Source organism: Grammomys surdaster, unplaced genomic scaffold (genome assembly GCF_004785775.1).
Source record: "Grammomys surdaster isolate TR1022 unplaced genomic scaffold, NIH_TR_1.0 66, whole genome shotgun sequence".
Classification (NCBI taxonomy): domain Eukaryota; kingdom Metazoa; phylum Chordata; class Mammalia; order Rodentia; family Muridae; genus Grammomys; species Grammomys surdaster.
The window spans coordinates 6,572,109-6,597,724 of NW_021604568.1; the positions used below are offsets into that span (position 1 = coordinate 6,572,109).

Consider the following 25,616-nt stretch of genomic DNA (forward strand, 5'->3'; position numbering starts at 1 on the left):
TTCCTTTCCTTTCCTTTCCTTTCCTTTCCTTTCCTTTCCTTTCCTTTTCTTTTAAGACAGAATCTCTCTATATTGCCTTAGCTGTTCTAGAACTTGCTTCAAATTCACAGAGATCTGCCTCAGCCTCCCTAGTGCTGGGATTAAAGGTGTGCAGCACCACACCCTATCCAGTAGACATTTCTTACAGATTGTCTACTCTGTGGAACCTGAGATCCTGCCAGTGCACTGTGCACTTCGGGTACTTTGAACCACAGATACCCTTTTGCCTGAAATCTTCGCAAAAGAATTTTGAGGGATATAACCTATGAGGAATATCCCCTCTGCAAGCACTCCATGCAGAGGCGACTTGTGGCTCACCTTCCTTGGGAGGTGGGTAGGGTTGGTGACTGGAGGGGGGTCCTGAGCAGCACACATCAAGATGATGGAAGTCATGAATCACAGACTGAGCAGCTGCTGTAGGCTGGAGAAGACTGGGGAGCTGTGACAGCGGTCCGGGTGTGCGTGGACTAGACAATGAAGCAGAAAACAGGATGTGGAAAAACCAGTGCAATGCAAACCTAGTGTCTGGAATTTAGACGTGCTATGTCAGTGGCTGTGTCTTAGTGTGACAGCTGTGTCATGATGATGCAAGGAATAACAGCGGGGCAGAGAAGAGTTGGGAGGAACTCTCCGTAGGGGATTTGTGACCTTTTTGTAAGTCTAAAATTGTTTCCTTTTTTATTTTTTTTACATGTTGTTATGTACGTGTGTGTGTGTGTGTGTGTGTGTGTGTGTGTGTGTGTGTGTGTGTACAGGTGTATGGATGCAAAGGTAGATGTGTGGAGGTCATAGAACAACTTTCTGGAGTCCGTACTCTCTACCATGGGATCTGGAGATCAAACTTAGGTTGTCTGGTTTGTGTTGCAAACATCTGTAGCTGCTGAGCCATCTTGCTGGCCCTTGGGGTTGTTTGTTTGTTTGTTTGTTTGTTTTCTTTTTTGCAACAGTCTCTGTAGCTCAGGCTGACCTGGAAGTCATGGCATTCTTTCTACCTGCCTTGGGCCTTACTCATCTGCTAATGTCTCTTTGGAAAAGTCCATCATGGGGTTGAAAAGATGGTGGTTCCATAGATAAGAGCTCAGAGTGCTCTTCAGGGGACTCTAGTTTGGTTCCCAGCTCCCTTGTTGGGCTGTATGACCACCCTGTGACTCTAGCTCTCGTGGTTCTGGCACCCTCTTTTGGCTTCCACAGGCACCTGCACTCTCATGCAAAGACACATACAAACACACTCACATATACATAATTTAAATTTTTAAAAATATTTTCAAAAGGTTCCTTGTCCCATCTAGTACTTGGAAATATTTATTCATGCGTCACCTCACATTATTGTCAGTCACTTGAAATGTTAGCAGGGCTGGAGAAGTGGCTTAGCGGTTAAGGACACTGACTGCTTGCTCTTCCACAGGACCAGCTGGGGTTCAAGTCCCAGCACCCACATTGGTGACCTATGATCCCAGTCCCAGGGGATCCATCATCTTCTTCTAACCTTCATGGGCACAGGATGCATACATGTGGAACACAGACATACATGCAGGCAAAACATCCATCACATAAAAAAAATCCTAGAATAATCGGCCCACCCAATTTTGTAGATCTTTTAAAAGTTGCTACACCAGATTATTCAGTATTTTAAAGGTTATATTTCTTACTATCACTACCTAGCTCATCAAAGAAGTATTTCCTGAGGGACTGAGGATGTGGCTTGGTAGTTAAATGCCTGTTGTGAAATTCGACAGCCCTGAGTTTGGATCTCCAGCACCCATGCAAAAAGCTGGGCATGGCAGCCAGGGGGCTGTAACAGCAGACAGGCCATAGTCTAACCAGTTGGTGAGGTTCAGGCTCAGTGAGAAGCCTTACAGTAAGGTGGAGACCATCAGGGAAGAAGATACACTTGGTCTTCTTAGGTACCCTCATGGGCATGTGCACACATGCATACACATACGTGTACACAAAGACCTTTACTAAGAAGGTATCGAAATCATGATGATGGATGTGAGTTTTTTAGAATGATAATTTTCTACTGAAATCACAGTTTTTAAATCATTAACATCAAATTCTGCCCATGTTTTTTCTTGACAAAATAAGTCCAGTTTTTGCACTTCCTTGATCATATCTACCAGATACCTATGTCTCAACTACAGTTTGTCATGTAGTCAATCTATCAACTAAAAGTGTTGTTTAATGAAATTAACTTGGCCTGGGAGGATGCATGCTCGGTGGAAAAGCCTTTGCCTAGCATGTATGAGGTCCTGGGTTCCTTCTGTAGCACCACAAAAGGTAAAGTGTGTTGAAGGCAACTCACAACCAAGCCAAGTTCTCTCAGGGCAGCAGTTGTTACTTTAGATTGTGTTATGGTGTATCTCGGGTTGTCAAGTAGGATGTCCGGTGATGCCCACGCAGAGTAACTTGTACTGTTCTAATGAGGACACCCTTAGAGACACCAGCTTTCCCCTCCCACTGTGGGTGTGTGATGGTGCGTAGCAATGACTACTGCTTGTGGCATTCTGGGACAGTGAGCAATGTCTGCACTGTGATCTAGAATCAGCACAGTGGAGAAGGTCAGTAACATTTTAATACTTAGGGAGAAATGGTGATATTGGCCTTATAAGGGTCTTGGCTCTCCCTGGAGATCCATAGAGTCCTCCCTCCACTGAGGGAACTGCTAATGTGTCACAGAAGAGGAGCTGATGGTGCTCAGTGTCACATCCACAGGAAGGAGAGCTAGCTAGGTCCAGGGCAGCCTGTGGACAGTGACATTCCTCAACTCCCTGCGTTAATGACCTAGAAGGCCTTGTCCATTTGGTCGTGGAATCGGCAATGCCGTTAAACATGCTGGAGCATAGACTTTAATAGCTTGCTCCCAGCAAGCTGTAGAAGCAGCTCTGTCTACACAGACATTAGGAACTGACTTCGAATCTCCAGCATCCGTGTGAAAAATGAAGGTACAAGGATTAGGAAAATGTCTCAGCAGATAAAGTGCTTGCCTCCACTCCTCAAGACTGGTGTTCAGATTCTCAAAGTCTGTATAAATGTTGGGCAGGCATGGTAGCCACTGGAGGCAGAGGCAGGAACTGTGGGATAAGCTAGCAGTCTAGACTAGCGAGACTCTCTGAGCACTGGGTTAAGGGGGAGACCTTGCCTCGGTAAAGGGAAGAGTGGTTTCGAGGCCACCTTATATCATCTTCAGGTCTCCACACACATGCATGCACACATACGCAAATGGATACATATAACATACATATGTACACATGCAAATGAAAGATAGAATGCCAGGTACAGCAATGTGTGTACTCAGGAAGGTGGGGACAGGAGGGAGGTTACAGGAGCCTCGCTGGCCAACCAACCTGGTGGTTCACTGGGCTCTGGTTCAGCCAGAGATCCCATCTCAGAAATAATGTGGAGACTGAGGAAGACAACCAGTGTTTGACCTGGGCCTGCACACATGCTCACACACATACGTGCACGCACACATACACACACATGTGTGCATGTGTTGGTGCTGGGCTGGTGATGTATCCCAGTGACAGACACATAGGCTCGTGTTTGCGCCTCACATAGAGAGAAGAAAAGTGTGCAGCTGTGTCTATGTAGCGGCTAAGGAGTCCAGAAAATGACCTTTTCAACGTTGTCTTCTGTCTTTAAAGGTAAATCTCACCTGGCCATTGTGCAGCGAGTCAACAATGAGGGTGAAGGGGACCCATTTTATGAAGTTCTAGGAATTGTCACCTTGGAAGATGTGATCGAAGAAATCATCAAATCTGAAATCTTGGATGAGACAGACCTGTACAGTGAGTACCAGTGTGTCTGTGTGCCTTTGCTGCCACCGTCCTGCTTCATAGACACTTCCCCCCAGTGTTGGGCCTCTCAAGTATAATCACACAGCATTGCCTAGTGCCTTTACCAAACTAGAAGAAAGGGCAGATTCAGTGACATTGAGTGGCAATGTCTCTTCCGTAGGCAGCCTCTCCTGGCCATGAATCCAAGCACATTCAAATGTTGACCTCTGAACTCCACAAATACATGCACAGGTACATATACCCTCCCCCCAACACACAGAGAATATTGTTTTCTTGTCTGTCTAACTGCCTGCTTTTGAAGGGCAGATGGGGGATGGTGAGTATTTAGATCAGGAGGGGGAGGGCCCCGGTGTGAACTTGACCCCTGAGTGTTGGCCCTGCAGCCTGTCTCATTGAGTGCACAGCTGGCTCACTGCACCAGGGAGCCACAGCCTTCACCCTCGGCGTGTTCGTATCACACGCGGCTTTCTTTTATTCATTTGTTTATTTTGTGTATGGGTGTTTTGCCTGCATGTATATCTATGCACCACATACATGCAGAATCCAAAAAGGTCATCCAGAAGAGAGCATTAGATCGTCTGGGATTGAAGTTAAGGTGGTTGTGAATGCCATGTAGGAGCTAGGAATTGAACCTGGGTCCTCTGGAAGAGCAACTAGTGCTCTTAACCACTGAGGCATCTCTCCAGCCCCATAAGAGGCTCTTTGAAAAGTTGATCCTGCCAAGGAGGGCCCAGGGCTCCCCGGGCCGGGAAGGATCACCTGGTCTCTGTTCATCATCTCAGCTTTGGAGCAGAGCTCATAGGACATGAGCTGTCAGTCTGCATTCCAGGAATGCCTTGCTCAAAGAGAGCGATTTTATAATCACTTTACTAAGGAACATGACACATTTGAACGTCTCCAAGATTTTTTAGTATCTAACGAAGAAAACCATTTAAATTGTTAAGAGTTATCTTTGAAAAATGTGTCCTGTATATCCGTATAGATTCTTGTCTGGTTTATGCTTTTGACGTTTAGGCTGTCAGAGACATCCTAGTAGAGAATGTCGTTGTTCGTTTATGTTCTTCCCATCCTTTTATGATTCTGTACGATGCATGTGCAGCCTTTATGTGGGTCCTAAGGATCCACCTCAGGTTGCTAAACTTTGGGGGCAAGTGCTTCACCCTCTGGGCCGTGTCACTGGCCCCTTTTCATTCAGATTAAACGTATATGTCTGTTTTCCCTGAGGTAGTCTTTGTCTCTGGGAAGACAATATAAATGCTTATGAAATCTTAGATAATTTTTTAAAATGGAACTATTACTAAATGTTTACTAAGCTCTCATTGAAGGGACTCATTTCATGGAGAAGTGTTAGGTGACATGACCTCTTGGTATGAAACGCTGAATTTGTGGCTTCAGGGTTATTATCAATCTAGGCGAAAGGCCAGCCATGATAACAGCCAGTTGCCATTAAAGAACCATTTCTAAGTGTTGTATTGACTTATGCTTTCTGATTTCAAAATAATTTGAGATAGAAGGGTAAAAGCCCCTAGTCACTGATGTCTTACCCTGGACAGGAGCTGGTGATGTGGGCCTCACAGCAGAGCAAGCGGCTGGGTCCTTGATCTTTGCTGTTTGTTTTCCTGTTTTTATTTTTTATGGAGGCAGGGTGTTGAGACACTTTGATGCTGCAGCCATGGCTGCGTTTGGCCATACAGTTCTCCTTCCTTCTGAGTGCTGGAACTACAGGTGTCCACCATTTCACATCTGGGATCTCGTCATATTGGGTTTTTCTTTTTTGGCATTTTATCCTGAAAAGTGGCTTTGTAAGGAATTCCCTGTAGATCCAGGGTTGCCAAATCGTGGTCCACGAGTATCTGCTGCCTGATTTCATATGGCTTACAAGGCAAGAACAGCTTCTCATGATTTTTAGAGACTGAGAAAAAAAATCAACAGAAGAACACTTGCTTCGTGATATGTAGAAATTAAACAAAAGGTGACATTTCCATCCAGTGTCGTTGTGCTTGTTCATTTACACACAGCTGCTTTTGCTGAGAAGTAGCTTGGAGTCGGCAACAAAAGCCGGAGTCTGAGTACTTCCTCTCTGGCCTTTTCCAGAAGAGGCTGGCTCATTCCTCCGGGATCACCTCTATGTCTGCCTGACCTTGAACACCGACCGGTCTGCGGCAGGAGTGTAGCAGAGGTGATGAGCCACCTTCTTCTTGGGGAATCTTGTTTGCGTGTTTATTTTCTTTCACCTGAGGCCGAGAGGCCCTCTATCTGACAGAGATAACTTCCCTGCCTGTGGTGGGTCTTCCTCGGAGTGCTTTTGGTAGCACTTGGGGCCAGCCTGCTGCTCTGTGATTCTGTATGCTCCTTGTGGGGTTTGTCCTGTCCGCCCAGTCATATCTCCGAGGAGCTCTCTAAAGCAGCTGCAGACCCAGGGGAGGCCATGCTCTCTGTCCATTCTGTGAGACCTCCATGAGGTCCCTGCTCCCTGGAGGGATTCTAGCACCTTTCAGAACAGTGTGTTTGTCTCTTCATCGATAAAGAGCCCTGATTTTGCCTTCTCTTTCCCCATTCCCACCTCAGCCGATAACAGAACTAAAAAGAAAGTGGCCCACCGCGAAAGAAAGCAAGATTTCTCTGCCTTTAAGCAGACGGACAGCGAGATGAAGGTTAAAATATCACCGCAGCTTCTCCTGGCCATGCACCGTTTCCTAGCAACAGGCAAGTGCGCTTATCACAGTATGAGATCTGCAGGCCCTGGAGCCTTCCTCAGCACACTGACTGGGGGGCTGGGGTGGTGGCTGGGAAATGGGGTGACAAGTAATGCCACTTTGTGTTTTGTTTCTTTTTTTTTTTCTGTTCTGTTTTGTTCTCTTTAAATTCTCTCCTCTCCTGTGTTCAGTGTCGGCATGAACCCTCTGAGACATTTGCCAGGGGTGGACCAGTAACTTAAAATTGGTCTGAAAGGTAAGGACGAATGTTAGTGCCACACTGCATGTGTACGGTAGGCCAGCTAAGCCCCACGGCGAGCCAGCTGGCGGAGTAGGCTGACAGTGCAAGCCAGGCATCACCTCATTTGATTGGACAGTTGAGTAATTCTCTCTTCAGCTTGCCTTGGAAGAACAGTTGGACACCAGTGGTAACGCAGGTGCTAAGACTCACAACTAAGAAAACCAGGCACACAGGATTGAATCCTTATTTTTTATGGTTTCAATGAAAGGAAAGATTTACCCAGTTGGGCCTGAACTTCTTGGTGGCTTCTTCAAGTCAGATTGTTAACTTGGGCCCCATCCAGAGGCAAGCGTTCACACGGTTAAAGCCACCAGCCCAGCCAGCACTGACTGCTTTCAAGTGGTCAAGGTTGAAAGACATAAGAGACTGGTTAACCTTCTCAGCCCAGTAAGGAGCTCTGTTAGCCAGGGAAAGCGTGAGTAAAGTCTGGAAACTCCCAGAGGCTTGTAGAAGACATCTGTTTCCAGGACCAGCCAGTGAGCTTTACCTAAGTGCAGTATGTGTATACACGTGCCCTAAAAGGTCATTGGCAATGTGTGTCAGGATGTCACCTACCGTCAGAGACATGGACATGCTCATTGTTCACACTTATGACATGGGAATGTGTCCATGACTTCCTGTTTAGTAGGACCCCCTCCAGACCCCTGTATATCAGAGTATGTGTATGCCAAGACCACACTTGTGGATTTGTGTGTACATGCACAGGGTACATGGGCACATAAACCTCGGCAAAGCACTGGAAAGAAATACTCACCAAATTCCTCTGAATGGCTATCTAAGAAGTCAGCTTACAGACGATTCTTGCTTTCTTTATTTTTCTGTATCTTCCAAATTCCCTGCAATGTACTGTATTACTATGAAAAAGTCACATGTGTGAACCCAGAATTTGTAGCTTATGTATATGGCATCTAATTTAAAAATAAGTTTTGAATATTTTGCTCTTACTATCTTCCTATTCTGGTACTGTTGCTGCTCATTGTGGAAGAACCACACTTAAACTCGGTGTTACATGAAGTCCACATTTACGGCAGCACCCTGGAGTCAGCAGCTTTGAGTTTTCTGTTGTTTTAAATGCAGTAACTGTCTTTGTCAGTGCTGACCACCCACTCTTTCATTGGCAAGTCAGAGTGCATGTTGATGTGTGCACGGCCTTGCTTTTATTCTGAATCTCTCCCTTGGCGATCCCTGGAGTTCCTCAGGAGAGCGGTGTGGGAGAGCAAGATGCCCAGGTCTATGCACCTGTCCTAACCCACCATCTGTGCTTCTAGACTGTGTCTTCCTCCTATGGCTGGTGGTGGCAGTCAGACAGTTGTGGTTTGAGTTAAGGGTATCTTGACCCTCAAGAAGGGGTCTGTCAATCGTCATTTCCATCAATCAGAAATATAGGGCGCCTGTGTGGGGTAGAAACCAAGGACAGTCTGAAAGGAAAGGTTGAGAAGGACCAGACGTGACTATTCCGCTGTTGTAATTTCTCCCAGGTAATCTGACCCCAGTGGCTCACCAAATGGAAGTCTGGTTCACCTGTGTTGTATCTTTCTGCCGTCAAGCATTCTTCTGATCTGAGCACCTTGATTGCTAGCATGGCCTTTGCCCTTCTTTGAAGTGTAATGTCAAGTTGTGTTTGTGTCTATAGAAGTAGAAGCATTTAGCCCATCCCAGATGTCAGAGAAGATCCTCCTAAGGCTGCTAAAGCACCCCAATGTCATCCAGGAACTGAAGTACGACGAGAAGAACAAGAAAGCCCCCGAGTGCTACCTCTACCAGCGGAACAAGCCTGTAGACTACTTCGTCCTCATTCTGCAGGTCAGGACTCACTTGTGCTGCTCACCCTCCAGCATCCGTCTTTGCTCTGCGGCTGACTGGCATGGGCGAGCGGGCTTGCCTTCTTAACTTTGCGTGCATGCAGTGCGTGTGTGGTGTGTGTGTGTGTGCGTGTGGTGTGTGTGTGTGTGTGTGTGTGTGTTTATAAGAGGGCACTAGATCTCTACTTGCATAGCTGGGTGATGGTTCTATTAGGAGGTAGTGTACTCATTTCAAGTCTAATACCAAAGGCACCCACGCTTTGCTGCTGTGCCAAGCCAAGTGACCAGTGTCATTAGTGACTTTTAAGCATTTGGCAATGTGCGTGTTCCTGTCCAGATTTTGGTGGACATTTGAAATGTATTATTTTGGGTTCCTTGGGTTCTCTTGATATCATTTTTTCTTTTGTCCATTCCTCATTAGGACTTGGTCTTTTACGGTGACCAAGACATATCTTGGGCTCTCTTCTGATACCTTAAGTGTCTGTCTTAGTACCACTGTGAACAGAATCCATTTAATGCCTATGTTGCTGGTCACTAGCCAGACTGTTTGGCTAAGAGCTGCTGTAGTAACAATAGTCATCTAAAGTATTGGTAACTAATAGTGACCAATGCCCTGTCACTAATGTAACACAACCCAAATGTGCTAGGGAGGCCATTGTTCCTGGCCCTCTTGGAGCACTTGTGATATCACAGTTGCTTATAGCAGGCACTGCACTTGGCTACCCTGAGTAAAAGCCTAGTTTGGGGAACTTTTATACCTCTTCTGTAGCAAGTCACGTTCTCAGGTAGTCTAGGCTCCTTTTAGTACAAGGATGCTGACTGTGTGAGCCTCCTCCTATTTCATGGTTGCTTCCTGGATGTAGGCTGGAGGCATCAGAAGAGCATATTCAATACTCAGCAGACCCTAGAATTCATGGAAGTTGAGCAAGACTCAGTTATCTCAGTGGATAGAGAGAGTGCTTCCTGCTCTGTAGGTGTTACAAGCTTGAGCAGGCATGTGGCTTTGTCCCTCCCCCCTGAGGCTAGAATTACAGGTGGACCACCACACCCAGCTGGCATTGATCTGGGCATCTAAACTCTGTCTTCAAGGTTGGGTGCCAGTGCTCAGCCTCTGAAGCGTCTCTCAGCCCAGTCTTGGGTTATAAGCATGGACCACTCCATGCAGGTTACATGGTGCTGGGAGCAAACCCCAGGTTTTTTGCATGCTTGGCAAGCACTCTGCCAGCTGACCTGTCTCTTTGTCCATCATTTAATGTTTTTAGTGTAAATCCTATATTAGATGAAGTTCAACGTCTCAAAGTAATGATCTAAGTGAACCTGATTAAAAGACTATTTTGTCATTTATATAACAAAATATAAACTAATATAAATAAAAATAAATCTTCAAGTTTTTTAAAGTAGATTTTTAAAATGTGTTAATGTATTTTAATAAATGAGGTAATAAAAGCCCAGTAAATCACAATGAAATCTGTATTGACTCTGTGTATTTTCAAGAAACATGTATCTGAAAGTAGAAGTGCGGCAGGGGAATAGCTCGGTTGGTAAAGTGCTTGCCTCATCTTCATCCTTGCCCAGAAACTACAGGAAGAGCTGAGCGTGCAGTGGTCGTGTGTAATCCCAGCACTGGGGTGGTGCACACTGGTGAGCTTCTGGGCTCCTTGGCCAACCAACTTAGCCTAATCTGTGAGCCCTAGGCCAATGAAAGACCTCATCTAAAAATAAGGATTGACATAGCGTAAAGAATGCCACCACCTAAGGTTGTCTTCTAGCACACGGCTATGTGCACAACTTTGTGTGCCATGGTAAACATGTAGAGGTCAGAGGTCAACCCTGGGAGTCTGTTCTCTTCTGCCTCGTTGGTTCCAGAATCCAACCATAGTCCTGTGGTGTTGTGGCAGGTGCTTTACCCGCTGTGGCCTCATGACACATAACGTGATGGTAATGTTTTCCACCAACATACCAAGAACAATTGGACAATAATTTAAAATTACATAACCAGTAAGATAAAATTCAGAGTTAGAGATAGTCTAACACAGAAGCCAGAGAACACTCTTTAGGGTGGGTTAGTTTTGCTTTTCTGAGGCAGGGTAGCATGTATTATCAGGCTGACCTGACTTGCTATGTAGGTAAGGATGGCCTCGAACTCCTGATCCTCCTGCCGTTACCGCTTAAGTACTGGGACTATAGACGTGAGCTACCACAGTTTATACATGAGTCATAAAAAACGGTGACTCCACTGTGTCATAATGTACTGTATGGTGAATATAAAAAGATAGGTTTCACAAAACTAGGTAGACCATGATGAAATTAGGAATAAGATACTACATGGTAGTAACTGCGGAGAGCACTGGCCTTCGTGACTAAAGCCCTGGATTTGGTCCTTAAACTGCTTAAGTAAGTGTGGGTGGTATACACTGATAGTCCCTACACTGAGGAAGTCAAGGCAGCATCAGAAGTTCCAGGTCCCCCTCATCTGCATATCGAGTTTGAGGCCAGCCTGAGTGATGTGATGTGAGAGCCTGCCTTTATCATTATTATTATTATTAAATTTTATTTGTTATTCCCCTCCTGGTCTGCTCTCTGACAGTTGCTTATCCTATTCCTCCTCTCCCCTTTGTCCCCCAACGCTGTCTTCAAGAGGATGTCCCCACCCCCTACTCCACCAGGCCTCCCCACTCCCTAAGGCCTCCAAGTCTCTCGAGGGTTCGGTGTGTCTTCTCTCACTTGTATGCACAGTAACTGTAAGTGCTAGACATGTTTTTGTCTTACCGAAAGGCAAGCTGGACTAGATCACTGTCGTCTATACAGTGGATGTGTGTGAATAGGAGAGTCTTACTGGTCCTCCAAGAAGTAACATATCTAAATATCCAAATAAGCTACAGGCCCAGCACAGGGCCGACTGTGAGCAGTCTTACCATGGTAAACAGAAAGCCTGGGCCACACCTTTGCCAGGTGGTTAGTGGACAGGAACTTTCCCTGGAATTACTTTTGCTCATTTCCTATGGAAATTAGTGTCCTTTTCTTCCTCTTCTTCAACTGTCCATCATACTTTTTGAAGTTCTGATATAGATTTAAAAGGCATGTTTGCTCTAAAATGAGTTTTATTCCCTTCTCAGATTAGTATTTAATTCTAACCTCTCCAGTCTTTGGCTGCATTTGAACAACTCTGAATGTGCTTTTGGTGCATGCTGCCATTATTTGACCTGCAGGGGATGTGCCTGAGCTGTCTCTGTGTCTGTGTCTCGCTCTCTCTCTCTCTCTCTCTCTCTCTCTCTCTCTCTCTCTCTCTCTCTCTCTCTCTCTCTCTCTCTCTCTTCTGTTCTCTCCTGCTCAGGGTTTCTCCAACCCTGACGTGCACCTGAATCGCCCTGGATATTGTCAGATGCTCTCAGTTGGTACAGAATCAAGCTTAGCCACTACAATTTGAGTCATACCACTTGGTACGCCAGTATAGTTATAGGCAACCAGATGTTTGAACATATGTATACATTAATATTTGGCCACCATTTTTAAAGTATCCATTTATGCAGTGAACTTGCAGAATCCCAGGCTCCCATGTGTAGCCACCAGCTAGAAAGCCATGGCTAGAAAGCATGCAAGTGCCGCAGTCACACGAGGAACAGACAGGCGGCTCTGAGTGGCGTGGCCAGGAGACACCCCACATTTGTGCTCATGGCACCCACTTGCCCCGGCTTCCTTTCCATTTTCTCTTTCCTCCCCCTTTTATCTTTCAGGAGGTCTCACACAGCCAGGCTGGCCTTGAGCATTCGATACGGTTGAGTATCATTGTAACTCCCTTTGCCTCCTAAGTGCTGGTTTACAGGCACATGCCTGGCTTTATGCAGACTCCACTCCGGCCTTTGAATATGCTAGCACCTTACCAACTGAGCTACGGCCCCAGCCTGCCGTCTCCTCTCTGATAGCAAGCCCCAGCGGTGGTTTTGTGACTGCAGTGAGCACAGGAAACACCAAGCCCAAGAGTAAAAGCAGCCACAGTAACCACAAGATTACCTACTACATGGGTTACTGGGCCATACTGACTCGGACAGCATCACATCTGACTATGACGCAGAGCTGGGAGCTGACTAGCACATTAGGCAGTTAGAAAAAAGAAGGCAGCTATTACTTCATCTAGAGGAAGCGGAGATTCTGTGACTGAGTTCTTACTTAGGAAGCCACACTTGCTCCAGCATTACACCTCCTTCCAGAGCCTCTTAAAAACTGTTGTTAAGAATTCGTTTTAGACAGGGCCTTGCTATGTAGCCTAGCTGGCCTTGAACTTATGATTATCCTGTCTCTGCCTCCTGATTATAGTGCCATGGCAGCATATCCAGGTAGGTCTCCTTCCCAACCTGTCTGTTTACAAACCGCCCTAGCTCCTCTGAGAAAGCCTGCAGTCCATCATATCCTGTTCTGGTTTTTATGATCCTGTGGGGGTTCGATGCCCCAGTCAGTGTAGGGGAATGCCAGGGTGGGAAGGCAGGAGTGGGGGGGGAGCACCCTCATAGAGGCAAGGGATGGGAGATGGGATGGGGGTTTCCGGAAGGGAGACCTGAAAAGGGGATAACATTTGAAATATAAATAAAGAAAATATCCAATAAAAGAAATTTATAGAGTATATGTATATTGCAAAAATGAAATCAATAATGTAGACCCTTTCCTATATGGAAAAGTTGTATGGGGGGCAGCTACTTGATTCTAAGCCATTCCCTGTATGGATGGCCCTAATCTCCCCCCCAAACCCCACCCCCACCCCCGTGAGCTTATTTGAAACTACTGACACTCAAATGAACAGATGTTCCTGGTGTCCCCAGAACCTGGCTGTCAGAAAAGCTTCTCTCTGTGGAGGGAGGTCCAGGCAGCTTTAAACTCTAGCAAATGGAGAATTAGCCAGTGCTGGGGTTGTGGGGTCCTTTAATCTGTTAAGATTGGAGAGCTTTTTTTTAGATTTGTTTTTTTATTTTGTGTGTATGAGTGTTTTGCCTGCATGTATTTCTGTGCACTGTGTGTGTGTCTGGTGTCCTTGGAGGTCAGAAGAGGGAATCAGATGCCCTGGAACTGGAGTTAGGGAGCTGCCTTGTAGGTGCTGGGAACTAAAGCTGGGTCCTCGGCGAGAGCAACAGGTGCCCCAGACTGCCCAACTAACTGTCCAGCTCTCTTCTGGGATTTTATTCTCATGTGTTACTTCATAACGTGTGTGTGTGTGTGTGTGTGTGTGTGTGTGTGTATGTATGTATGTGTGTGTGTACTTGTCTGTGAGGAATTTCAGTGTGTGTGCTGTGTTTTAATCATGCTCACTCCCCCTCAGCCTCCTCCAGAGTCCTGCCTGCCTCCCTCCCGTTTGGAAGTGGTTCCTGAGCTCTGTTGTGATTGTCGGCTGGAGGAAAGGGAGGAGAGAGGAATGGTGGCAGGATGTTTCCATGGAGCTTTTCACGTTCAGTTCCAGGGCATGTTTCTTATTTTGAGACTATATTATCTACATTAGAGGACCCGTTAAAATATGTGGTCTTTTCTTCAATGACAGAAACAGTAGATAGTGAAATAAAAACCTGGTGGCTCTTATCTACTGCCAGTTCAGGAAACCCAAACACGTGGGAGCGGTAGCCCAGTGTGTCTAGTGCACTGACAGTTGAGACTCCTTGGCATCCAAGAAGGGCATAGATCCCCGTTCCTCCCCTGCCTGGTGCCTGCCCTGGAGGACTTAAGGAATGGCTGTGGTCTCAGGTGTGGGTTTGGAATCTCTCTCTAGCCATCTTCATTAGTCAGCAGTCCAGGCCCTGTGCTTCTGTGGAAGTCTGAGACCAAAATTCAGTTTCCAGATCTGCAGCCATTGTTCACAAACAGCCCAAAACGAGACTGCAAACCTCACATCTTCCTGAATTACCTACGGAGCTTCTTATCCTCCTGCCTCGTACTGATAAACTCAGAGTGCCTGGGCATGGGAGGTGGGACCAGTCTTTGGGACACTGTGTTTTTGAGGTTACTGGGTGAGGCTCCCTGCACAGCACAGAGTCCTGTCAGGTTATCCAACTGCCTCCTTCCTTAGAGGCTGGCTCCGGCTGGGAGACTTCTACCCTTTTGGTTGCAATGGCTGATCACAAAGTAGGAACTCACACCCACTTGCAGAGACCTGGAACACACAGACTGTATGGTCTGTGAAAGCAGTGCACTGGATGCAGCTGTCTGAGCTTGGACTGATCACTGTGACCTGTGGATTGGCTCTGCACAGTTCAGTAGAGAGGCATGCGGCAGCCATCTCTAAAAGTGGTGTGTGTTGGTGCTGTGCACACCAAGGCTCTTCAGGACAAGAGTGTCATGGCACCTCTGCCACCGAGCACTTCCACCTTTTCCTTTTGTAAATGCTATCTCTGCTCCTGACGACACTTGCCTCTCTTTCCCTCTTTGAGGGCCCACTCCTCAAAGAACCCTCCCTGGCAAGCCCTGGGTGCTAGCACCCTATTCTCTATTCTTTGTTTCCACACCAACTTTGAAAGGTTCTGGGAGGCCTTCCCTTGGCTGCTCCTCCAGATGCAGGTCCTCCTCCTGTCTGACTTCTGAGTAGAGGTGCTCCTGCTGGCCCAGCAGCTCCCTGTCAGAATCTCTGTGCTCCCATCACATCCCTGTGGTGGCTGTCATTGCCAGCTGCACCTGTGCCAGGACACCCTCCCTCACCTAGTTTCCTTGGTGAGACTTTTCCATCAGCCTCCTTTTGGTTCCTGGCTTTCCTCATCCCATCAGTCATAGGCGGCAGGTTGGTCTTTGTCTCTCGTTTCTTTCCACCCTTCCCATCACCTCTGCATCTCTAGCCCCAGCTCAGATCATTGTGAACTTTCTTCCTTCTCAGCCACTAGGCCCTCTGGAAGATCTGGTCCTGACTGGAAATTGTCCTCATTTCTCAGCCTTCCGGTTTCCCATCGTTCTGTCACTCAAGTCCACACTTCTATCGTAATGGATTCCTCCGTCTCCCTCTCGTTTCCCTCCCTGACAGCTTCACCAAATTATGTCCTTCCTCCCCTGTGGCTTTTCTCAGCACAGCCATACTAGCCTGGTCTGCTGCCCTTGTCCCAGGAGCTCTGTGCGCTTGCCTGTCTGTGCAGGCCTGGAAGCCATCTGCCATCAACCTGGGTTAGACCTTCCTTAATACCAGTGGGTCAGCCGGATCCTGTCCAGTCATCATCTTCTCCAGAAAGAGTGTCCTCATGCCAGAACAGGAAGCAAATGGGTCTCTCGGAAACTTCTTACAATCTTTTTATTTTCTTGTACTTGTCCATGTGCACATGCACGGGCACGTGCATGCTGGTGTCTGTGGAGGCCAGAGGAGTGTTTTATTATTGCCTTCCATCATATCTTCTGAGTCATTGATAGTCTAAAGTAACTGGCCAGTGAGCTCTAAAGATCCAGCTGGATCCTTCCCCACCAAGCACGAGGGTTTCAGATGTGATAGGCACATGTCTCTCACTTGCTGCTGGACATCTAAACGTGAGTCCTTGTGCTTGGTTGGCAGGAATTTGTCAACTGAGCCGCCTTCTCGGCCTCCAGTTTTGAGAGTTTTTTTTTTTTAGATAGGGTCTCACTCTGTAGCCCAGGTTGGCCTGGAACTGTGTTACTTAGATCAGACTGGCATTGAGCTGGTAGCAATCCTCCTACCTCCGCCTTGTGAGTACTAGGCCTGTAGGCATGTGCTTCAATGCCCGGCCATACCCCTAAGTTCTTATCTCTTCTTCATGGCATGTCCATGTGAAGCCCTGTGCCACCAGTTTCCTCTCACACACTGGAATCTAGCTCCTCGGGGCTTGGGCTCCTCAGGGTAGGGCCTGGCCGAGTGGCTATGAAGGTTTAGCTCCTGCCCCTTTGCAGGTTGTTGACTATTCTGGGGTCAGGTCCTGGGGTGCTGGAGTGGTAGAGCATTTGCCTGGAGGGCATTGGGGCAGGGTTAGAGCTGCAAGCACCGAACGTACAAAATGGATATGTACTGCAAGTTCTTTGTCTGGCTAGTATTTCCCGTGCCTAAAGAAAGGCAGGGTGGTTTTCTGCTGGTGTGCTGTGCAAAAGGAGGGTCTTCACTAAGCCAGAGTTTAGTGCACTCTAGGGAGGTAATCGGGTAGTTGGTGAGGTAATTGGGTAGCAGGTGTGGAGAGCTGCTCTTGGGTCACAGGCCTTTCCCAGCTCCTCTTTCCCTACTTGTAAGAGGGATCAGCTGTGTCTGCCTCCTAACGCTGTGAACATTAGTGAATTTAAAGTGTGGTGTGGTGTTAGCCTGCATGCCTGCATACCTGCCTTCTCTCCTCACCCCCTCTCCTGTCCTCTCTTTTAATAGCCTCATAGAGTCTGGCTGGTCATAGGTCTTATCTTCCTACCTCTGCTTCCCAAGTCCTGAGATTACAGCAGTGTGCCACCATGCCTGGTTTAATGGTTTTAGCTAGTAGTAGCTTGCTGGTTGCCCCCTGCACAGGATGTTCTAGGGCAGACAGTCTGGGGGACTGACCCTTTGCTGGGAAATATTTCAGTAGCCCAGACCAGGCTGCTGAGAACCTACCCTGAAGCTGATGGATGCTCATGGCTGCCGGGATGGAAGAGGTGACAGAGGAAGAACAGTCTCAGGCAGGCTAGAGCCAGGAGAAGGGCAGCCACTCAGAGGTGTTTGTTCTGATGGAAGGAGCCACTCTGGGGATGCCTTCCCTTACAACTGCCCCCAGGGAGCTAGGCAAGGTGTTGGGACACAGGGTTTAGAGGAGAGGGAAGGACTAGCCTTCTGTGCAGTCAGAGCTGATGGCACTCCTTTTTCTCCCACAGGGGAAGGTGGAGGTGGAGGCTGGGAAGGAAGGCATGAAGTTTGAAGCAAGCGCTTTCTCATACTATGGTGTGATGGCCCTCACAGCCTCTCCAGGTGAGTGTTCCCGCCTCTTAGCACAGGACTCTGTCTCAGGAAGACACAGCCCTTCTCCCTCAGTTCCCTTGGTACCCAGCATGGTTCAGTTCTCATTGACACATATCTTAGAGATGGAAGCTGTACTCATCTTGGGTATACACCTTCCTAGGTCTCCACACACAGCAAACACAACTGTGCACACCAGGAGAGACAAGAATATTACAAGAGAGAGAGAAAGAGAGAGAGACAGACAGACACAGAGAGGACATCCTCCTCCTCCTCCTCTGGATCCCTGTACCCCAGAGGTCTCCCCTCCCTTCTTGAACTTTGTATGGACACAGGATGTGGTGGTGGGTTAAAGACTTTGTCTCCCTCCACCCAGGCTTGTGCTGCCATGGTCGTCTGTGTCCGTGTGGCTATGCTTCCTTCCCATGCCTGCTGTGTGCTTGCTGTCCCCCATCTGATCACTGAGCAATGCACTAAACCCACCTTAGGCTACGGTGATGGGGGAGTGAGCCGGCTGGTGATGCTGGTGTCACAGGAGGGGTGACTGCTGCTGCTCAGTGCACTCTTTCTAAATCAGTTCAAGACCCCAGCCTGTGGATGGGGTCCCCACACTCAAAAGTGTGTCTTTTCCATTCACCTCCCTGGAAGTACTCTCAGAGGCATAGCAGAAATGTGTTTCCATGGTGATTGTAAACCCAAAGGAAGCTGACCCTTAGATCCACAGGCTGTTTCCTGTTAGGGGCACCTGTGAAAGCTGCATGTCTTCTGGTGAGTGTGTGCACTGGGGTCTGCTGAGTTTCTAGTTTGCTTTAGAACTTTCTAGAAGTTTAGTGCTTCCAGAAGCCTTGTGTCTGTTACACTCCTGCCTGTCTTGGCAGTGTCACCTGGTCTCCACTCCAAAAGTCTGAGGCGTGCAAAGTAGCTCTTCTGGGGATTTTCCATTGCATCTTCCTGAGGATGAGGGAGTTTGCTGCGACTGTTTGTCTAGAGAGCTGGCTGCTTGTGGTGGCGGTTATGTCACGGGATTGAGCAAGTTCGCTGAGATTCTGAGGTCCCTGCAGGGGTGTCGGCACCCAACTTTGCTCCCAGTCCCTCTAGATCCCCAGGCTCCCTTGCTTGCCTTCACGGGCCGGGAGTAGGTCAGGCAGGTAAACGGAGGTGCTGTGGTGCCACCTGGTGGCCAAAATACAAAAGGCCACTCTGTACAAGGAAACCGTCACGAAGCCCAAAGCTAACCATAGTCCATCTTAAAAGGTTGTTAAACTGAACACTTTAACAGTGATGGGGACCTTCAGGCAAGTTTATCTTTGTCACATTTGCCTTCCTCTACTGTCCCACCCAGTAGTATGACGGGCATAAGGATGTAAGTTTTAGGAAGCTGTCAAATGCCTCACTCTCTGGTGCAGGTTTTGCTGTCCTGAGGGACATTGTCCCTGAGTGTGCACATGGGCCTGCTTGATCCCTCCTAGAAGGTCTTTGTTGTGAACTTGAAAGTGATATTCATTACTGCTTGGTGACACTGGAAGGGGTACCTTCGTAGGCACAGAAAGACCTGGGTCATAGCCCAGGATGCAGGCTGTGTGACACTGAGAAAAGGCCTATGGTGTCCCACAGAAACCAGGGGGACAGAATGGGGTACTTGTGTACACAGTGCATTGTGACCCTTAAAATATAAGGTAGAGGCAGGTGAATTGCTACAAGTTCAGGATCGGCGTAGTCTACTCTGAACTCTAAGCCAGCCAGTCTACGCCAGACCTTGTCTCAAGAGTCAAAAAACAGATAAAAAGAACAGAACCACAAGAAGAAATATGTCACAGGAAGGTATTATCATTGTGATGGTCCTGGGACTATGTGCCTCAGATTAGCCCCGGTTTACAGACCCCCATCGTTAAGGCAGCTCTGAAAACAAATGAGAATGGCACGTTTTGGCTGATCACTGGTTATTTAGATCTAAACACTAGCCTAGCTCATATTGAACCATAGTGTGAGGAAAATCTCACTCAGAAAAAGACAGCAAAAGGCTGGGAGTGACGTCCACACCACTAGTTCCAGCCCTCAAGAAGGAGGTGGGAGGACCAGGGGTTTAAGGATAGCCTGAGCTATGTAGTGAGTTTGAGGTTAACCCTAGACCACAAGAGACCTTTCAAACCAACCAAAAAACAAAAACAAAAGACAGCAAAGCCAACTCTTCATCAGGAAGCTCCCATCATTCAAAAGCTGACTCGGGTCTGGGGATCTGTGTGTTCATTGGGACAAACCATCAGTACAGTACATTGAAACCTGCCTGTGTCTGTTCAGGAGGAAATGGCATCAGCAGGGAAAGGTTCTTGTCACCAAGCCTGGCAACTTGAGTGTAATCCATAAGATGCACACATTGGAGAGAGAACAGACTCCCACACTTTGCCCTCTGTCCCCCACATGTGTGCTACGGCACATGCACACAAGTACATGTACACAAGTAAATGGAAAGTCAGCTTTCTACTAGGGAGACAGGCAGAGGGCTGCTGTAAGGTTAAGGCCAGCGTGACCTACATAGCAAGTTCCAAGCCAGCCAGGCTATATGTTGAGACCTTGTCTTGAAACAAAGTAGTAAAATAAAGCCCACAGTCCATGGGACATGTGGGAAGGCATGCCCTGTCCCTCACGGCCTACCCTTGGGGTTTTCCCCGTGGTGGGACTAGTCTCCCATCAGAGTAAGCAGAGCTGAGCCTAACCTTTGTCTGCCATTCTCAGGCAGTCTGCACATGGCATGCTACACATGTGCCTGTTTTGAAATATGCAATCATCCCAAGCAACTCAAAATATCAAGCCAAAATTATGAAACCAATAATACCAGTGAGTTGGGTAATCAGGGGCTTGCTAGGCTGCATGGGGAGTGAGCGCTGCAGTGCAGTGTGGGCCTATTCTTAGAGCCCCTACCAGCTGAGCCTCCAGTCTTACGTGGCTAATTGTGACTCAGACATTGAGAACACATTGAGAACAGCCTGTTTTGGAGCTGTGGACTTCAATCGGGTGTTGGGGGTTTAGGAACTTTCCAGAGAAGAACATAAGGATGCGGTTCTTCCCAGTGGCACACTGTTCTGGGAAGGTCATCTGTGTCCCTTCCTTTTCTGTAACAGCACATGGGCTTTGGCACTTCTGGGTGGAAGGCTCATGTTAGTGAGACAGTGTCCACTCCCGTCCCTGTGAGACAGTGTCCACTCCCGTCCCTTGGATGTGAAGGTCTGTTTCTGCCTTTCGATGAGGTCTCACCCTGTTTTTCTCCATTTTCCAGTTCCTTTGTCCCTGTCTCGCACCTTTGTTGTCAGCAGGACAGAGGTGTTAGCTGCGGGCTCTCCAGGTAACTCTGCATGCTTCCTTTCTCATAACCCGAGCCATTGATCCATTGCCTTGACCCTGGGGAAGCCTGGCCACCAGGGCTGCACACTGTGTTTCCACAGCCCTAAAACTCTGACTGCTGCCTAAGATGGCGCTGTCCAGGAAATCTAGCCACAGAGGGCTGCAAAGGAGCTCTGGGCCAGGACCCATGGTGACCAAGAATAGGGAAAGTCTCTGTGGTGACTGGCCTGTGCCTACTGCTCATCCCACCTCACAGGTCTGGACTTCCCAGGTCTGCCCAGAGTCTTACTCCATCTTCAGCATATTATGGGATGTGGAGTTTGCAGAGACCCAAGGGATTCGGAAGCCAAATCTGGACTGCTTCAGTTTCCCAAAGAAGCCATTTGGACAAAATCTCCAGAGAGCACGAAACTTTTCTTGGCAAATGAGAAAAAGCCCACACTCACCCTGATTTGGGGCTCTTTCCCCCTGTGAGCTGGCTGTGCATCTCTGCCCTCCTCGGGCAGATGGCCCTGCTGCTCTGGGTCTTACCTTTGTTTTGGAATCAGTGCTATGCGCATTCTTACAGCAGCTACTTACCTCCCTGCAGGGGAGCACGGCCTAACCCACCCAGCCACTACAAAGAAAATTTTTAATCTTTCTTTAATTAAATTGCTTAGCCTTAATCGAGCTTGTTGTAGTGCACACCTGTATCTCAGCACAGGATCTGAGGCAGGAGAGTTGAGAGCTAATACAAAATAATATAGGGAGATCCTGTCTCAAAGCAAGGTAGATTGTCGGACGGCTGTGTTGGGTAATGCAGCGCTCCTGCCTTGCCTTTCCCCCATACAGCTTGTAGGTTTGAATCTGACTGGTGGAATTTACATACACTCCAACTCCATTCCAGCTCCAAAGCGCTGGGACTCAGAGGAGCCAATGCTTATATTGAACGGAAATTAATTCATGTCTCCATAACTGCTGTCAGCCAGGCATGGTGGCCCACACCTCTCTTCTCTGTGTGTAGAAGGCTTAACTATGCAGATTGCTACATGTTCAAAACCAGCTTGGGCTGCATAGTGAATCTGAAGCCAGACTGGCTACAGTGTAAAACCCTGACTTCAAACCCTAACTAACATAGGGCTTCAGAGATGGTTCCCTTGCTGAAATGCTTGGCTGCTAGAGGAAGAAGACCTGGTCTCTAGCTCCAGAAGCCAAGCCTGGGAGGTGGAAACAGCAGGAAGCCTGGGCTCACAGGGCAGCCAGAGCCAAATCAGTGGGTTCCAGGTCCCAGGGAGCGACACTGTCTAAACAAAGTGGATAGCTCTTGAGGGACACCCAAGGTTGACCTCTGGCCTACACACATACACACGCCATACATGAATACATATGTGCGTGCGTGTGTGAGTGCGCGCGCACACACACACACGCATGCATGCACTTGCTCTTCAAGTTCGGCATGTCTGAGCATAAGATATTCATACAGCTATTTGACTCAGAGCAATGAACAGGATACACACTTGCATCCATGTGCGTCCACGTGCATCCGGGCACTTGCAGCTTTCTTTCGTTGTTTGCTCCTGTCTGCCGTTTGTTTGCAAAGTTGCAGGGACACTGAAGTTGGTGGCTCACAGCCCAGTCTGTCATCTGCATTTTACCCTCTCGAGCTCTTCACTATGCCTGCACCATCCCAACAGGGACAGCCCCCAGGCCGGCTGGCATTGCGTAACGATATCGGCCCCTTCCAGAAGGTGCCCATGGTTGCAAAGGGGGCCGGTTCATTACTTTGCCTGCTAGTTTGCAGTCAGAAGAAAGGATTCCTAGGTAGGATAGATAAAACAAACTGAAACAAAAAGCCAGAAAACCAAAGTAAACCAATACTGAGAGGGTTTGTTTGTCTGTTTGGTTTTTGAGGTAAGGTCTCAGCCCTGGCTGTCCTGGAACTCACTGTGTAGACTAGCAGCTCACCTCACAGGGCTCCACCTGCCTCTGCCTCCCGAGTGCTGGGATTAAAGGCATACACCAGCTCAAAAGGTTTTGATTTTGTTTTCTTGTTTTTGAGATGAGGTCTCTTGTAGCCCAGGCTGGCCTCAAACTTGAAATTGGTATATATCTGAAGATAACCTTGACCTCAGTGTCTTCTAGTCTCTGCCTCCCACGTGCTTGGATTATGGTTGAATGCCACCGAGCCCAGCTAAAATTGACGTCTCATTTATTACCGTCATAAAACATTGACATATAAATTTGATAGCAAAACATGAACACAGACTTAGGGGGAGCAGCTTGCTCCTGCCTCTACTCCGGGGGTCTGGGCCTCACTGCAGGTGAGTCTTCAGGGCTGCTGAACAGAGTTTGTGGTTTGTGGTGCATTTGGACCAATTTATAGTTAGAAATTTAGTTCTTTATCTCAAGGATTTTGAATAAAGGATGTGACTGATGGCCCCACTCACTGGAACACTCAAAGTACACAAGTATCAACTGTCAGGACTCAGCTGCTGTGTTTTGGAAATTGTATTAGGAAACTCTGTTCCTGGGGGCCCAGCCTGGATAACACTATAGAGGCTTCGAGAAATTCCTAGAATGAAAAGCAGCTGTGGATTAAGTCAAACCCAGTGCTGACCCTGTCAAGTCACAGCAGGGCCCAGTGCTTTCAGCAAGAGGCTAGGACCAGAATAAGGTACAACCCGAAAACAAGCACGCCGTGCTGAGTGAGCAAGCTCCTGCCTGCTGGTTTTGGTCACACTTGAGATTGAACACTGTGTGTTCTTCAGACTGCCATTCTGTGCAGGTCTTAGAATAGTGAGAAGAACTCAGGTCCCTGGTTACATCGGAGGAGTACCACCTGGAGAGAAACTTCCAGTGGCTTCTTGAGGAAACACACAGCTTTCATTGGAGAGTAGCAAACAACCACAGAACAGTGGAGACATCTCTGGCCGACAGACTGTCCTGCGTTGTCACGAGGCTCTCAGTCTCCTCCCTTTTTACAATCACTTTATATTAACTTTAAAAAGAATTAAACTTTTCTGCCTACTTTTTGTGAGCAAAAGTTGAGTGTGAATCTGTTGGAAATAGGTGGTGCAGTTGTCTCAAGGTTTGCTGCTTTCCTGTTGAGGAAAAGCACTAGCACTGGCCATGTGCCGTGAGCCCACTCTTTCACTTGGAGTTAAGGTTTTAATATTGCCCTTGAGATGCTGAGCAGTGTATTAAGGCCACAAGATGTGCTCTCAGCCAATCATGTCAGGCCTACAGCTCTGTAGAAGGAGTATGGGCAATGAATGGCTTCTCCAGACTGTGACTGACTGTGAGGACAGGCAAAACAAGGGGTCCAGCACATGCACACACACACACACCCATGCACATGCCCACACACAAACACATGGGTCCAGCCAAACAACCAGAAAGCAGTGTTCACTAACTGGGAGTCCAGAAGATTCCAGGGTCTGACCTCCACCTGGGTGTCTAGCCAAGAAGCAGTGAGCCTGCCTGGTACCTTGCCTTTAATACCTTGAAACCATAGAAGTAAACACTGTTTTAAAAATCTATGTGGACAGCATCCAAGAGAGAGAAATAGGTAGATGGATCTCTATGAGTTCTGGGTTAGCCTGGTCTACATAGTGAATTTCAGGCCAGCCTGGTCTACGTAGTAAGTTCTAGGACAGTCAGGGCTACATAGTGAGAGACTTATCTCAACAACCACAAAAACATACATACATATTTCATAGAAAAGATAGCTTTATATTGACTACTCTTTCTTAATAACATTTTCAAAATGTCTTCATATAACTAAACAAACCCCTCAATTTTTCATTTTACTTTCATAATATATGTTTAAAATAATACGTTGGTTTGACTTTTATACTATATTTTAGTAAGGATATCTTGTTCTTTACATTGGAAGTTTTGTTTGTAGATCTATAAAAGCATGAAGTCCTTTCAGAAAAATATTAAATATATTAAACAAAAATACTGTGGAAACATGTAACTTGTGGTTGACATGTAGAGGTACACAGCCACAAATAAAAAGAGAGGTCTGTCATCATAGGTCACGCCATGGTGGAAAGGCCTGATCCAGGAGCACGGTGGTGCGGTCTGAGAGAGGCTAACAGGAGAAAGCAGAATGTGTCATCGGGGCACATCTATCCAGCACTCACTGGGTGTGATGCTGTGTCCAACGCTGTATCTTCCGTGAGCTGGGTACCACTGTGCAGTTTACAGAAAGTATGCTGCAGCAAATATTAAAAAGAATGGCATTTTCCCGGTGCTACTCTCTGCCTCTGCAGTCTTGCCAGCCAGTTCATTAAGTTCCCACTTGTGGGTCACTACCACACCAGTCCCATGCTTCAAACCCCCCACGGCCTTTGTGGTGCACATCAGGCAAACCCACTTTGCCCCCATACCTTTCTCTCTTGAACCCAGAGGAGCCACCTTGTGAAGGAAAACATAACACAAACTTAGTTCAGAAACAACGAAGACGGTAACTCAATTATAGGGCACAACAACTAAAATCCTAATCTTGTAAGCCTAATTAAATCTAAATCTTCCAGTGGCTGGCAGACACTAGTAACTACACCTTGTCCTCACACTATCCCCAGTCCAAAAAGACCCTCTCTCTCTCTCCTCTTCCTCTCTTCCCCTATCCAACCTGGAAGTCCCTCCTTCTCACCCAGTGATTGGCTCCTTTATTCATTAGGGGATTGGTTCACAAGAAGTCACCTGAGTACATGACACACTCTTTGTCCACAGCCCCTCTCTAGAGAGCGGAATTAGCATCAAAACACAAACTGCACCAGG

General features: G+C 47.5%; 1 protein-coding gene across 2 annotated transcripts in view; it reads left to right on the forward strand.

Moving 5' to 3' along the window:
- The window catches only part of Cnnm2 (cyclin and CBS domain divalent metal cation transport mediator 2), a 117,308-nt gene that overhangs the window by 88,615 nt on the left and 3,077 nt on the right, over positions 1-25,616 (forward strand). Inside the window, exons 2-6 of one of the 2 annotated variants that reach the window (XM_028774231.1) lie at positions 3,684-3,827; positions 6,405-6,542; positions 8,467-8,636; positions 17,429-17,522; positions 20,785-20,850. In XM_028774231.1, coding sequence (XP_028630064.1) covers positions 3,684-3,827; positions 6,405-6,542; positions 8,467-8,636; positions 17,429-17,522; positions 20,785-20,850 — 612 coding nt within the window. The remainder of the gene's footprint in view (positions 1-3,683; positions 3,828-6,404; positions 6,543-8,466; positions 8,637-17,428; positions 17,523-20,784; positions 20,851-25,616) is intronic. The other variant, XM_028774240.1, reaches the window with a different exon arrangement.